This window comes from Cupressus sempervirens, chromosome 3, assembly GCF_028749045.1.
Source record: "Cupressus sempervirens isolate cs-2001-9-10 chromosome 3, ASM2874904v1, whole genome shotgun sequence".
NCBI lineage: Eukaryota > Viridiplantae > Streptophyta > Pinopsida > Cupressales > Cupressaceae > Cupressus > Cupressus sempervirens.
This window is the reverse complement of record NC_143120.1, coordinates 147,717,013-147,733,245: the sequence shown is the minus strand read 5'-3', so window position 1 is coordinate 147,733,245 and position 16,233 is coordinate 147,717,013. Positions and strand designations below refer to the sequence as shown.

Sequence of the window (16,233 nt, the reverse complement as noted above, 5' to 3'; positions counted from 1 at the left end):
TTTATAAATAAAATATATAGTAGTATTGACATCCTCCGCCCACATGTGTAAGGGTAACCCGTCATGCAACCTCATGTTCTTTGCACGCTCCATTATAGTCTTGTTGATGTGTTTAGTCACTCCATTTTCCTGTGAAATCCTTGGAACATTTTTCTGTCTACAAATACCATTAGTGGAGCAATAATCTTCAAATTCATGACTACAATACTTACCACCATTATCAGATTTAAGATATTTTAATTTCTTACCAGTCTCATTTTCAACCAAGCATTTCCATTTCTTAAAAGTTTGAAATACATCATATTTCTATCTAAGGAAATAAATCTATACCTTTCTAGTTATATCATCAATAAATGTAACATAATAGTGAGAGCCACCAAGGGAAGATACCTAAGCCGGTCCCCATACATCGATATGCACAAGCTCTAATTTCTCCTTTTCATTTTCTTTCCCAATCTTCACAAAACTCACTCTCTTTTGTTTTCCATACACACAACTTTCATAGAAATCCATATTAACACATTTCAAACCTGGTAAAACTTTCTTTGAATGAAGTACTTTAATACCCTTCTCACTCATGTGCCCAAGTCTGTTGTGCCACAATGTTGTATTACAATTTATAGCAGCTATTTGATAGGGTTCATTATCCCCCAAATAAACAAGTCCAAAATCCCCTTGGACATAATCAATAAAATAACCTCTATGAGGTGTAGCATGAAGTGAAGCACCAGAATCTATAACCCATGAATCATCAACACTTTCTAAAGACCAAAGCAAAGCATCATTTTCAAATTTTTTAGTTACCACATTTGCCTCCTTCTCTCCATCTGGTTTATCTCCTTCATTTTTCTTTTGATTCCAACAATCTTTCTTTTTATGCCCTAGTTTCCCACAGTACCAATAGTTGTTCAGTCCTCTCGATTGAGATCTCCTCTCCTTTGGCTTTCCTCTTGATTTCCCATGATTTCCAAAATTACTTCCTCTCTCACTTGTTCTACCTTGACTTTGTGCATTCAAAGCACTTCCTGATGTAGATCCACCTGAGGTTTTCCTATGAGTTTCCCCACTCAAAACAACACTAATCACGTCATCGTATTTTAGGGTACTAGATCTAAGAACATAATTACTGACAACCATTCCAACTTTCAAGCAAAGAACACAAAATCAAGAGAGTCCTAATTTCTTCATCAAAATTGATACCCATAGAAGATAACTGACTAGTAATAGTATTAAACTCATTTAAATGATTTGCAATAGATCAACCTTCTGCCATTTTCATATTAAATAAATGCTTCATGAGAAATACCTTGTTTGAAGCGGAGGGCTTTTCATATAGTTTTGCTAGGGTTTGCATCAACTCTTTTGTCATCTTCACTTTTGTAATATTAAATGCCATTGATGGTGGTAGGCATAATCGAATGCTTCCAAGTGCCTTTCTATCTAAAAGATCTCATTCGTCATTTGACATAGATCCTTGATTCTTGGTTTTTCCTTCCAACGGCTTCCATAAATCCTTTTGATAAAGATAGTCTTCCATTTGCATCTTCCATAACTAAAATTTCTTTCCATTAAACCTATCAACCCTTAGCTTACCTTCGTCTACCATTGCTACCACTCAACTATGAACTTTCCTACAGAGGATAACTAAAAAACAACGTCGCTTTGATACCACTTGTTAGGATTAAACCACAAATAGAAATAAAAATTACATGCAAATATAACCAATATTAGAAAATAATAGATCACATAGAAAATAACACAAGACACCAAGATTTAACGTGGTTCACCCAATCGCTGGGCTATGTCTACCAAACGGCAAGTCCAAATTATTACGATCTAGTAATTACAACTTGATTACAATTTGTAATCCCTTACAACTCAATAACACCACAAGAACCAATCTTCACATCACCACTATGAAACAATCCCTAACCCTAAGCCCTTTTGTACAAGTATTTTTACTGCTTTAGGGTTACAATTAATAATTACATTTCAGCCCAAAATTCCTTGAACCTCGACGAGGAATTATGGAGTATGTACAGTACTTCCCTGATCAGTCACCACAATCTAACAAATATAGCCATGGGTGATATTCCACGACTATTAGGGGTATAACCCCTCGAAAAAAATTTGGGACTATTTTATCAGCTATTTTCATGTAGGCCAACATGTTGTAATTATTCTAACCCTTATTTTGTAAGTGACAAAAATCTTGTATAAAATGGCTTAAGATTAGGGATTTCCTAAGGTGTGATGCGATAATAAATTCTTGTGGTGGTATTGAGTTGTAAGGGATTACAGATTGTAATCAGGATGTAATCACTAGATAGTACAAATATGGCCCTCACTGTTTGGTGGACATAGCCTAGGGATTGGGTGAACCACGTTAAATCTTTGTGTCTTGTTTTTTCTTCTGTATGTGTATTATTTTCTAATATTGGATATATTTGCATGTAATTATTATTTCCATCTTTTAGAATCCTAACATTTTAAATAAATTTAGCATTTGAAAATGGTTTTGATTATTTATGTTTAGAGAAACGTTCAACTAGGATTTTATGAACTTTTAGGGGTTTAGGGTCTCCTTCAAAAGCTTTAGGTTGGCTTATGAAAGCATTTAATTAGAGGTAAGGTTGGATAGTACTAAGGCCATGCATGACAACCAATTTGATTAATCCACACTAGGCTAAAGAATCAGTGTGGCCCTGATGAAATTGACAACATGAGCATTATAAGTAACAATGCAATTAATATGGAACACTCACGAGAATAAAATGGCAACATCTTTCCATGGTTCTAGTAAAGAATTGCAAGTAACCCCTTGAACAATTTTGATAGTCTCCCCTTGCTAAAGGATATACTTTTAATTAAGTTTTAAATCTAGTACCCAAGAGGATGAGTTGGGAAAGAGATTATCCCCAATTTGAGGAAGACCCTTTACAACAATATCACGAATCAAATAGGATATCAATTTGCACATTGAATTTATCATAGACATGAAGAGTTTATAAATCCCCATTATCAAAATTATTTACAACATTTAAAATAATTTTCTCACCTTTAACATTTTATTTAATTCTTAAAAATATATCTAAAAATGAGATGTGACATACAGAATTGATCAAGAAAGCTATCACAATTATTTAAAGGTTTACATGTAACACACACACAACAATATCAATCTTTGTACATCAAATCATTAAAATCCACATTAAAACAAATTGACACTTGAACATCAATTCTAAAAGCAACTATCTTAACCCTTATCATAGAAATTTTCTAAGGATTACTATTATTTAAATATCTAATCCCAAGAAATGGTTTAACTAATCTATAATCACTTATCTATACAATTTTATTTAGTTACCTTAGGTTAGATTAACATTAATAGAGAGGTTATTTTCCTTTAATCTACCATGTAAAACTTAAAAAATAGAAATAACGAAAGCTAGTCCTATCAAAGACTTAAACTCTATCAATGGGCCCTTGGTTTGTTGTTGAGTTAAATGGTTCTTAACAAGTCGAATGGAATCGAGTTTTATTGATTACAAAGTTTTGGCATTACATGGAATGAATATGACATTCTATGAGATGAGGTTGATAATTTGCCCTAAGAGAATTTGGAGGAATAGATACTTAGTCCATGACTCTTACACAAAGAGGTCTCAATGTGAGACACATGTTCCCATATGAAATAAGCTAAAATGATTTTATAGATGAAGATCTTTCCATTGAAAAGAACCTCCCCATTTGACATAGTAGGAGATGAGGCTGACAAATGTGTTTTAAAAGAACTTGGAGGAAAAAATACCTAGTATTCCATGTCTCTTAAGCAAAAAGACTTCAACATGAGACACATGCTCCTATATGAAATAGCTAAAACTTCTTTATAGATGAAGATCCCTCCCTTGAAAAGAACCTCCACATTGGTGGGTAACTTCAATGAAAACTAAAAAAATGAAAAATAATCTAATAATTCCTTGGTAAGGCAAAAGGACCACCTCCTACCACCTCTCATGGGGGCCCCTTAATATAGGAGGACAAGGGTAACATTTTTCGAAGTAACCGGCAAAACCGGGACCCTGAACCAACCTCCAACCGTAGCAAACGGCAGCGCCGTTACCAAAAGTAGAGGGGACGCGTGACCGAGATCCGCGGGCAGCAAGCTGGACTGATCTTTTGACCGGTCCTTCGATTTCGGGCAGCGTTGGGCTCACGGTCATATGCGCGCCGGTGAGAGCTAAAAGCACGGGCAAAGCTTGGCTTTTACTTTCTTATAAGAGCTCAAACAGTTTTGAGGTCATTCAGCTCAAACAGAAACAGGATAAGCTTTTTGATTCCAAAAACATTCAATGCGGAAGATTTCACTGTGGTCTTTGTAATAAGGCAGGAAGAAGAATGGCTATGGCGAACTCCAACAGTAATAACTGCCACAGTAGGACTCTTCGCAGGCTAATGAAATCATGCTGGATGCCCCCTCAGTCATGCACGCAGCAGCACCAAAAAGACCGGGAAGAAGAAGAAGAGGAAGAAGAAGAAACATCATTCATGGCGCTGTTGCCAGATGATTTGTTTGCAGAGTGCCTCGCTCGTTTGCCCCGTTCTTCATTGCAATCTTCCATGGCGGTCTGTCACAGGTGGCACCAGCTTCTTGTTTCACAGGATTATTACAACCTCAGGAGAAAAATTGGTAGATTGGAAAACATGCTTTATGTCTTTGGAGGCGCCGGAAGCGGTCTGGCATCTGCCGTTTACAGCAAGAACAGTAAATCATGGAAGGCTGGACTGCTGTTTTCCGCTCGAGCAATCAATGTTTCCAGTAATGGCTGGCTTCTGGATTACCATACTTGTCACAATTCGCTGCTGTATGCACAACCTGCGGTTGTAGGTAACAAGATCTTCATCCTCGGTGCAATTCCTGGTAGTGGGGGTCTTAATTGTACCCTGGTTTATGATACATGGACTAAATCTCTCGTTCGTAGAGCCTCCATGATCTGTACCAGGAAGAAATTTGCATGTTGTGTTATTTCAGGCCGGATTTATGTCGCCGGTGGGTCTCTGAGACGGGATTCTACAAGGGAAGCCATTGTTAATTCAGAGGAATATGTTCCTGAGCTTGATTTGTGGAGACCCATTTCGAATATGCCCAGAAAACGGTATGGGTGCTTGGGGGCTTCTGTAGATGGGATTTTTTATGTAATTGGGGGGCTCAAATTTGGGAGGAAAAATAGATTTTCTGTTCAGCCTTATGCGTATGTGAGTTCTATGGATTCGTATGATCCGAAGACGGATACATGGCTCAAGACTAAGCCTCTACCAATGGGGGGTTGTGTCATTGCTTGTGCAGTCATGGGGTCTTATATTTATATGCTGTGTAGCCATGCTGTTGAATTGTCTCTTTGGAGGTATGATGCGAGGAAGGATTCGTATATGAGGATCAAATCTCCTCCAATTCCTTCTCCTCTGAGGATGGATAATGTGTTGAAGTTTTGCTGTGTTGCGATGGGGAGTTTTGTTTATATTGTTCAAGTTGGAGGGTCGATTGATGATTTGCTGAGAAGGAGTGGGAGGTGTGCTAGAGGCTTGAAGGAAGGGTTGGTTTTAATTTATGATACAAAGTTGCAGGAATGGTGTAGGGGGGCAGATTTGCCTTATGTTAAGAATGGCGCTGCTTGTGCTGTAGTGGAATGCTAGACAGACGGGCAGACATGATTTTTTGGTTTTTTTTTCAATTCAATTCGATGCGGAAAGCCTTGATTTCATTTTTCTGCAGATTCATTTATATTGAAGAGGTTAGCTTGTGAAACCCTATTGTGTTGTAAAGATTCTTCATCTTTTGGGGTTTTGCTGTTCAGTGATTCTTCTTGTGGCAGTGTAATAATTAGAGAGCGTGTTTTGTGTATCTCACCTGCCTACCGAAGATTGCAAAAGTAACACAATTTTTGCTCGAAGGTAGGGAACATAAACACACAAGCTTTCCATTAATGGCAATTGCAAGCTTTTCCTGAGCTGAAACTAATCAATAGGCTTGCAGTCTGTATTGGAGCCTATAAGTCTCACCAGCTCAATTAATTATATTGTGCCTTCATCTCCGTGATGAACAAGGATGACCACCATAGAGCTGATGCTCAAAAGCCTCAATGGGTATGTATGCTGGCTGATCTTCTATTTCTTTAGATCTGATTTTCAATAATTTATTTTCCCTGGTGGATATTAAAGGGTTTCCATTAAGGATCCATGAGATTGCCCTTCTGTTCATCTAACCTTGCATTGTGGTCTTTTATGAGTGATTTTGGAATACCCCACACCATTTATCACAAATGTCTCAACTCTCTTCTGTTCAAGCAATAAAAGGAACCGAGGTTTGATTAGTTGCCCGTGACAAATTGTTTTGTGGTTTACATTTTAAGCTATTGTCTTAAAAGGAAAATTCATCGAGTATACTTCCTGCTGGCCAGCCATGCCAAGAGATTCTATCACAGTAATAACTTGTGTTGTGAAACATATTATGGAAAAGGAAATTGGGTAGGAGAGTTGTAAGGTCATAATTGATGACCTATTGTCAAGAAATCAATAAATGAATCTGAGGTCCAGACATAATCCTTCATACAACAAGACGCCCGAAAACGGTATTAACCATGATCATGATAAATCCATGTTCATGTTAACGCTCATAACGTACAGGCAATTTCATGAATCATTTAGAAAATTCATAGAAAGAATCCAGTACAAAATTAAAACAGTATTGCTCAGTGCTTTGCATGTAGTAGAACAAGATGGTCTCAATGGCAGTCATTTTATCCTCTTGGTTTAACAAATAACTCTGGATATAAGTTATGTGAAGACCTTTTCTCATTGTACTTGAAGTACCTTCCCCTTTTCCTTCCCATTACTCGCATTGAAAGAGGTGAATCTGGACGAATTTCTTTCTTTCCTTGGCTATTATCAAATCACTTGGCTATTATCAGATGACTTTATGATACCTTGTTTTGTTCCAGAGATAAAGCTGCAAGAATTGAAATTGCAGCTTTTAGTCCAGATGTGTTGCATTTTATGATTTATCTTTGTTGTTTTCGTTCGATTGTAGAAGTTTTTTTAGTATCATTGTTTTAGATCATATTATATGATTTCTTCGACTTTCTTACATTCTAATGGATGAGAAACAATAAAAGAAACCTGATAACTTTCATTTCATGGTTTTAAGTTTGTGGTCTCTTTGTAATGATGCCCATCTACGCCTGGTTTTTCTGTTCATTAAAACATGCTCATGGTTTTGGAATTCTCTGAGAATGTTGACGGCTTTGCACAAATCCAAAGCTTTCTTTTTGGCCTTTTCTCAATGTCGACACTGTGGGTTTTGAGAAAGTAGTGATTGGAATCACATGCTGTGTCTTAACATGTATGTAAGTGTACGAATAGTAGGAAAGGACTCAGTGTGCATACTGTTCTTGTGGTAATGCAGCTATTTCACGCTTGTCATTGACCACAATTTTTCTTCTTTTGGTAAGGCCTTTGAAGTAAAATTGTACCAAAAATAATCTCAGTATATTCGTTCGATAAATACACCTGTAAGTTTTTACAATGTTGTACTTGACTAAATTACAAATGTAGTTAGTGGTATATTATGAATTAACCGATAAATCATGGATTATAGTATGGCCAACTGGGAGACGAGTTCTAGGTACGAGTAACGCCGGGAATATTTGACCATTACGAGGTATATGACTAAGCAGTATTGGTTTCCTTTGGTTTTGATTGCTAAATGAAGATGGGTGTTACAAGGTGACCGTTAGAGTTTGACTAGCATGTTAGATGAAACGCGTGCAACTTATTTAGAGACAAGGGAAAGAGAGAGTGCTATTCTTGCACTATTAGTTATTGTTGGATGTGCCATTAAATGTCATCTTGGTAATGGATGTCTATTTTCAAAACTTTTGGCTATTTTAGTTCTTTTTAGAGATTAGGAAAGAGAGATGGCTATTATCTTGGTAATGGAGTTTAGGCTATTTTAGTTCACCTTAGATATAGGGTAAGACAGATAGCTATTCTAGTACAAGCAGTTATTGATGGATGTGCCATTCAATATTATTTAGGGTAATAGATGTGTATATATTTTAAGTGCTCAATTAATATGTTATTTAGTTTTTCTATCTTAAAGGGGAGAGAATGTGATTGGGGTTGTGCGAACTTCTTCATTTTGGTGTCAAGGGTAATGACCCTTAGGGTAGGTTATTATGTGAAATTTTGACTATTGTGTGTGGAACATTTTTAAAATGATTATGTTATGAGAGGGAGTTTCTAATCCGCCCTTTGAGCTTGCAATGTGTTTTAAAAAATTACAAAGGTGGACATATGAACTTTCGAAATTCTTCTTAGTACAAACTTAATTCAAAATATCCACATTGCTAAACAAAAGAGTATAGAATTCGAAAGTTGAAAAAGAATTATGGCTATGATGAAATTCCAAATGCTAGGAATGCAATTTGATTGCTAGATGCTATCTCCAAATGGAGCGAAACTCCAAGAAAATGAACCACCATTAAACATCACACATTAAGGGAAGAATTAAGCTTGGGAAAAAAAAGTCAACTTTGACTATTTAACACTTTTGGTCTAGGAATTAAGCTTAGTGTGTGATGTTTAAGCATGTTCCCCCTACCCTTAAACATTACACACTAAGGGAAGAATTAAGCTTGGGACAAAAAAAGTCAACTTTGACTATTTAACACTTTTGGTCTAGGAATTAAGCTTAGTATGATGTTTAAGCTGTTCCAAGAAAATGGACAAAGATTTTTAAAAAAATCATGAAGAAATTGTGAGGCGGCTTGGATGAGGAATCCTTATGTAAAAAAATTATTTCATCTAAAGCAACTCGTAGTCAACTAGACTCCAAAGAAAATATGCAAGTTTAGGCTAGCCTTATGTGCTAAATTTTCTCTAAGCCCAAAATATGATGTTTGGGGTGAAGAATATGCCTCCTTAGCAATGATTTATCTTCCCTAGAGATGAGGATAATGGTTAAGAATTGTATAGAAAAGCTCGTTGATGAAGTTTTTCAAAAGCATTTATAGTTTCCATGTCAATACTCTCACCATGCAAAAAAAATGGTTGAAGGCTAACTTTATACATGATATTAGGCATAAGTTTCAAGTATAAAAATAAAAGGAAAATCAAATGAGTAAGATTGTATTTCATCTAAAGGATGGTTCACGAAGTCTAGTCTTTAGGAAAATGACCTACATAAGTCCCCACATCTTCACATCATTATAGTATAGAAAAGATAAACCAACATTCTCAAACCTCATTAACACAAATTGAATGGACAACGATGATAAAATGAATACTTTTCAATTAATGTCATATATTGTCACCCTCAAAGCACTGCCTACAATAACTTGAGCTACAAGAATTATTTAGAGATCTCTCTCCTTCCTCTTGCACTTAGTTATCGTCAAATTTTCACCAAATACAAAATCTCTATCCCAATCTCAGAAATTATCATGGAAAAAAATATTCATGAGTAATTGGAATAACATTATTTTTTCCTTAGCAAACCTTGGCCAATCCATTCTTCATCGTCATTATAATATATATCATGGCCAACATAAGCATTCATTTCCTTGGCCATGCCATTTCCATCTCATATTTTGTTCCTCTTTGACATGATTCTTCTTGGATTATTGCCTTATATTAAAGGTACATCACCATTTTTCCTTTGTTGTCAAGCTAGTCTCTCCTCACCTCATCATTTTTTATGCTTTAATGAATATCTCTAACATTTCTATTATATCAAGTTGTCATCCACTTAGGAATGCTCTTCAAAATATTTCAATTACTAAATTGCTAATCCTTTAATTATCCTTTATCAATCCTAAACTAATTTGAGATTTTATATACTCTACTAATATTACTATTATGGTGCCCAACAATTTTCCAATGTTATTTACTTATTTTTCTAGTAAAAATTTCAAAAAATTAGACTAGATAGTTCTTTAAAAAATGTGTCATGTTCTTTTAGTGTTTTAGTTGTTAATTCCTCCAATTATTTAGTTAACCCTTCTAAATATTTACCAGCTTATTATCCTCGGGGATTTTCAAGGCAGTGACCAATGAACAAGGAACAATATGAATGTTGAATTTCTCTATACTTTAGGTTCTACAAGATCAATAAGAGCGATCTTATAGAGTCCTTGAAAAATTATACTTTAGTCTAGCAAATAAGGTATTTGTACAATAGAAAGCCTTCACTTATATAAACCTAGGCTTTGTAATTCATTCGATAATTGTGCCTCTATTCTTGAATTTTCTCATTACTAGTTCTAAGAGTAGACAAACCTATCTAAAACAACAAAAAGTGAAACTAAAATAGATTTTTAAAAATTTAAACATTATTCTACTCTAATTTGAAAGAAAGACTTATAATCATTGTCTATCTAGGGTTGCAAAGTCAATATTTGAAAGAAAATAACATACATATATAGAAAATAGATATTTAACATAGAGCGGTGCCATTGTCTAACAAAAATATCCAAAAAATATGTATGTATCTATAATGCCCCGCTAGGGAACTCAAAACAAACTAACCTGTTATGTTACAATGTTTATTTAATTGTATATTTTTAAAAAAAATTATGCAACATCAAGATAACAATGCAAAAGCAATATAACACATAGTCATCAAATACACATTAAGCAATACAATAATAGTTTACATTTCTCAAGGGTTCCTTAACATTGAAGCACATGTAAGACAATTTTATTAATTAGAATTAATCTCAAGTACAGTTTCCATAACCGTGGTGAAATAAAAATATATATAATCTTTAAAAAATTACATAAGTACATTCAATTTAATGAAGTATATCCAATAACCCACATCTACTGCACATGATGCAGTGTGTCTACCAATAATACAAGTACAATAAAATAAAACACATCATTGCGTAAGATTTCAAGATACAAACGCATGAATATATAGGTACATCAATTGAATCAAAAGCCTCTAAGATAAGAATAAGAATAGTGCAACTACATCAATCAGACATCCAATATTGGTGTTAATCTGTGGGGGACCCCAATGGTAAGAGAGTCACTACCTCCTGACCTCATGGTAACCTAGTCATGCATACTTCCACTGTGTTGGGGAGATAATGTACAATCCACAAAGATATCAAACCACAAACATAATTCCTAGGAAAAGGATCGTGAAATCTCTCTCTACCTTAAGGCTACCACAAACTACTGATAAGAAAAGATAATAGATGTCGAAACAATAAACAACCAAAACCAAAACCACATACCAAATCAGTAACAAGATACCACTCCAAATTAGGTACCAAAACCAATGACGAAAAACCATTGAAAGAATACCAACTTCCAAATCAAAATACCTATAACCAAAAGAATAATAACCAACAAATAAATAGTACCAACCACCAACAATAAATAACACCCAATAATAATTAGCACCCACTAGAGGAAAATATAAAATATATGAAGGAGAATTTGGCTATATATTAGGGAGTGCCATCGTATAGTCAAACTACTTGAGTTACCCTAGACTAATCTCTCACTAGACCTTAGACCCTCAAGTGTTGAGTTACTTTAGTCTGGTCACTCTGGACCCTCAACCCTCAACGTGACCCATAAAAAAATAGAATACCCTCTTATGAAGATGAGGGGACTATTAGTCATACCTCTAACTAGGCATCATCAAATTCCCATCCTTAGCCTGTACAAGCACTTAAGGTATGGGCGGGACAACATCTCTATTTATCTTTTAAATGTTTTATCCCAAATATTAATTACTATCTTATCACTTATTATCAAAATTACGATAGGTTTTCTTCTAGATCCACAAACTTGCCTGAGCATTTCTCCAAACCATCCCAATAGGTTGCCTATTCAACTACCTGATAGAGTAAGTTTTTGGATCTCATTTGAACCCCATACGATAGGTTGCCTTCTAGATCCACGAACTTACCTAAGCATTATAAACCACTCCCATAGGATGCACCTAGATAACTTACCCTGAGCTCACAAACCAAAAATGTGTCTCATACCACAAAAGAATGAAAATTGATTTCAGTTCCATGATAGATAATCATAACTTACATTGGTTCTCAAAACCCAAAATATCATAAATGTTCTCAAAAGTAAATATAATAAACATGAGCTTTAACTTGAACACATAATACATCATGACATCTAGTAAAATACCCAAAAACTTTATATCTCTATCAGAAACAATACTCTTTGGGAGAATAACCTCACCACCTCTCTGGAATTTTTTTAGCAATGTGAACGACATTATGGGTCTTGTCACAATGAATGAAATGAGTCATATTTGAAAACCTATCAACCACCACAAAGGCTAAATCATTACTTCTTTGTGTCATTAGAAACCAAAGATTAAAATCCATACTTATGTCTTCCCAAGGCCTTGATGGAACACACAATGGTTGATAGAGTCATGTATTCCAGTTGACTCCTTTAGTTGTCTGATATACTCGATAGCTCTGGACAAACTTCTTCACATCGCATGACAATTGAGACAAAAAATAATGTTCACTGATAATTAAAATGGTCTTATCTAAACCAAAGTTTCACTACATTCCTCTACTATGTTTCTCTTTGATCAAGTTTTCCCCTCATGGAACTCCTTGGAATGCACAACTAGAGCCCTTCGAGTAATATATCATCTTGAATCATGTTGTCCAACCACCTTATCCTATCTAGAGTAACAAGTTCCTTGCAAGCCTTCGAATCCTTTACAAAGTTAGGAGCCTTAGGATACAGAGTCTTGAGCGCATTAAACCTAACCACCTCAACCTACATCTCTGTCATCAATTTTTCTCTCCCACTTAATGAATTTGTAATCCTATTAGATCTTGTATTTCTACATTTTTATACAAATGTATAGCTTTGCAAGAACTTTCCCCATTTCCAGTGTCTTTGATTCAACTTACCTTGTCTAAATAGGTACCATAATGCCTTATGATCGATATGCAAAAAAGTTATTCTGGCAACAAATAATGCTAACATTTCTTTAAGGCCTGACCTATTGTATAGAACTCCTAATTTTAAACATAGTAATTCTTCTTTTCATCATTCAATCTCTCTCAAAAATGTGAAATAGACTTACCTTCTTAGCTCAATATAGCTCCAATGGCACTACCACTAGCATCAAAATCCACTTGGAACACCTTGTTTAAATTTGGGAGCACCAACATAGGTTTCTCTATCACCTTCTTCTTCAACAACTAAAAACTCCTTATAGCTCTTGTAGTCCACTTGAACTCTTTTCTATCCCCACTCATTGTGTTAGTTAGGGGTACACATATACTACTGAACTTTCTAATGAACTTTCTATAGAAACTAGTTAAACCATGGAAAGATCTCACCTCAATGGAAGACCTTGGGGTAGTCCATTCTAGGATGACCTTCACCTTCTCTATGTCCATTTTGAGGCCTTCAGGGGACACAACAAACCCAAAATAAACTAACTTCCTTTTGACAAAGCTACACTTCTTCAAATTAATCAAAATTTTATCTTCCCTAAGCCTCTCAAAGATAGTATGAATGTGCAACAAATTTTCATCTAGAGATTTACTAAAAATAAAATATCATCTACATAGACAATAACAAAATTTCCCAAACATTTCTTCGGTTCCTTATTCATAAGTTGCATGAATGTGCTTGGTGTATTGGTTAGTCCAAAGGCCATGACTAACCACTCATATAGACCCTAATTGGTCTTGAGTGCAATCTTCCATTCATCACCCTCTTTGATATAAATTTGGTGATAGCCATTCTTGAGATCTATCTTGTCAAGTATTGAGCTCCACTCAAGCAATCCATAAGATCATCTATCCTTAAAGGGAGAAACCTCAATGTGATGGTTATCTTGTTAATAGACCTAGAGTCTATACACACTCTCCATCCTTCTTTGGTGCTAGTATTGTAGGTACCACACATGGACTCAAGCTCTCATGAATCGGACATTTCCTCAACAGTTCCTGAACTTGTCTATTCAATAGGAGTCATCCTATGCATATCCTTATAGGAAAACTAGCTCCAAGGGCTAAATCTATTTGATGTTTGATTTTCCTTACTGGTGGAAATGCCCTAGGGACATTATCATATACAATATCTCCAAACTCATTTAACATACCTAAAACCTCTAGTGGAACTTGTCTACTACCTTATTTAGCCATTGTAGGAATTAAAGCATAAAACAAGTGTTGATGTTTCATACCATCCAAAAAATGTCTTCCATCAATAAGACATACCTAGCAGTACCACATACCTTTCCTTCTTCCTTCATTAGGGGTTTGATCTTGTGATGAACTCCATCCTTTGTCAAAGAGTAGGTGTTTGCACCACCATCATGTACTAGATGCCTTTAATAAAACCACAAACTTTCCAATAACATATGACATCCATCCATCAATATGATGTTATAGAGTACCTCATCATGGTAGCTTCTTATCTTGAACTTCACCAAGCACTATTCACTTACTAAGACCTTATGGTCATCCTACACCCCATGGATGTGGGTGTTTCTCTATCTTGAGCTTCAAGTTCATGACCATCGCCTCTAACACCAAATTTTTAGTGCTCCCGCCATCAATATTCACATCACAACATTTACCCCCACTCTTGTGCATGGTATGAAATAAACTCTTCATTTGTCAAGGTTCCCTCTCACCACTCAATAAGACTCTTTTACTGACCAAGACCTCTCCTCTTTCAGCATGTTTTGAATGTGATGACTTGGCATCTTCATCCACATGGACAATCCTTGTCTGGCCTTCAACTCTCTTATTTGTCCTTCCTTGGCATCGAGGGAACTCCTAAGCTCGATGGCCTTCTTCTCCATACTAAAACAATGTACCATGAAAGCCTCATCTTCTTGTACCTTGTCCTCTTTCTCTTTCCATTCCTTATTGGTCTCCATAATTTTGATCATGGGAGCGGTTGAAACCCTCATTCCTCTAGTTTTGGCTAGCACCCATGTCTTCATTTTTCTTTTGGTCCTCATTTCAACTTTAAAAAGACCTATCACTGCCTCTTCCTCATTAGCCCTGCCCTCTTTGCTTTCCATCAAAGTTCTTGTTTAAAATATCCTCAACTCTCAAGGAAAGTTGGTATGCCTCTTCAATGCTAGTCATTCTAACTAGACTTAGCTCCTCCTAACTACCAGGTCTTAGCTTATTAAGGTAATGAGTGACGTTCTCCTTGTTATATTTTGCATGCCTTATCTTGATAAGGACCTGATAGAAATCCTTCATGTAAACTTGGAAATATTTTCCCATTTTCTTTAACCCTTTCATATTCTCGAACAAATCAAGATCATAGTCAACAGGTATGAATTGCTTCTTTATCTTGTCTACAATGCAATCCCACCTTGTGATTTTCTCCTTCCCTCTTCTATTCCTTTGTAATTGAATCTCTTGACCCTTCATTTTGGTCTTCGAAAAATTGACCTTATCAAGATCCTCAATATCTTAATACTCAAATTATTCCTCCAATTCATTGATCTAGTAGATCAACTCCTCCAGGTTAAGATTTCTCAAAAACATGGGAGCCTCAAGTTTAGGTCTTTTTCCAAACTTGGAAATGAACCTAAAAGGTTTTTTTGCCTCTTAGTTCATAACTTCACCTTCTTACTCTCCATCTTGTAAAACATTTCCTTCTTCATGTTACACCTCACTTTCATCCCTTACAACAAGATTTATTCCTTGATGAATCTCTTCTTGTAGTACTCACACTTGCCTCTAGAGGCCTCTAAATTCGAGCGGGAAACTTTTGGCCCTTCCACCATGTTCTCTTCATGGAGGAAATTTCCTTCTCTCTTAGAACCCACAACTATATTTCTAGTGCAAACTACTTCATGATCGATGATCTATCTACACAATCAATAACTCCTGCTCTAATACCACTTGTTGAGGGCACACCTTAAGACAAAATAAACACAACAGAAAAGGAAACTTATATTATTTGAAATAAGAAGTTATTACATGCATTATAGAAAAATTAGACTCAGCTACATTCCTTATGGACTACACTACTATTTGATTTTGGAGAGAAACCCTTCTCATAGTTCCTTCTACCAAACTCCACCAAATAATGTCTTTACTCCTCAAGAATGGGCCATAAGTATTCTACTTAGGTTTAGGAATAAATTTGATATTGTTCTATTCAAAATCCACCACTAAAAAGTAAGGTTCT

General features: G+C 35.6%; 1 protein-coding gene across 1 annotated transcript; it reads left to right on the top strand.

The window, feature by feature from the left end:
• The first annotated feature begins 4,292 nt into the window (after window positions 1–4,292).
• LOC149565184 (Galactose oxidase/kelch repeat superfamily protein) lies at window positions 4,293–6,843 on the top strand. Its single transcript, XM_089818722.1, has one exon. It carries the CDS (start codon window positions 4,399–4,401, stop codon window positions 5,692–5,694), a length of 1,296 nt encoding a protein of 431 aa, XP_089674848.1. The 5' UTR covers window positions 4,293–4,398; the 3' UTR covers window positions 5,695–6,843.
• Window positions 6,844–16,233: the final 9,390 nt, after the last annotated feature.

Excerpts from the sequence above, each read along its gene's own strand:
- LOC149565184 (XM_089818722.1), top strand. The coding sequence starts at position 4,399 with ATGGCTATGGCGAACTCCAACAGTAATAACTGCCACAGTAGGACTCTT.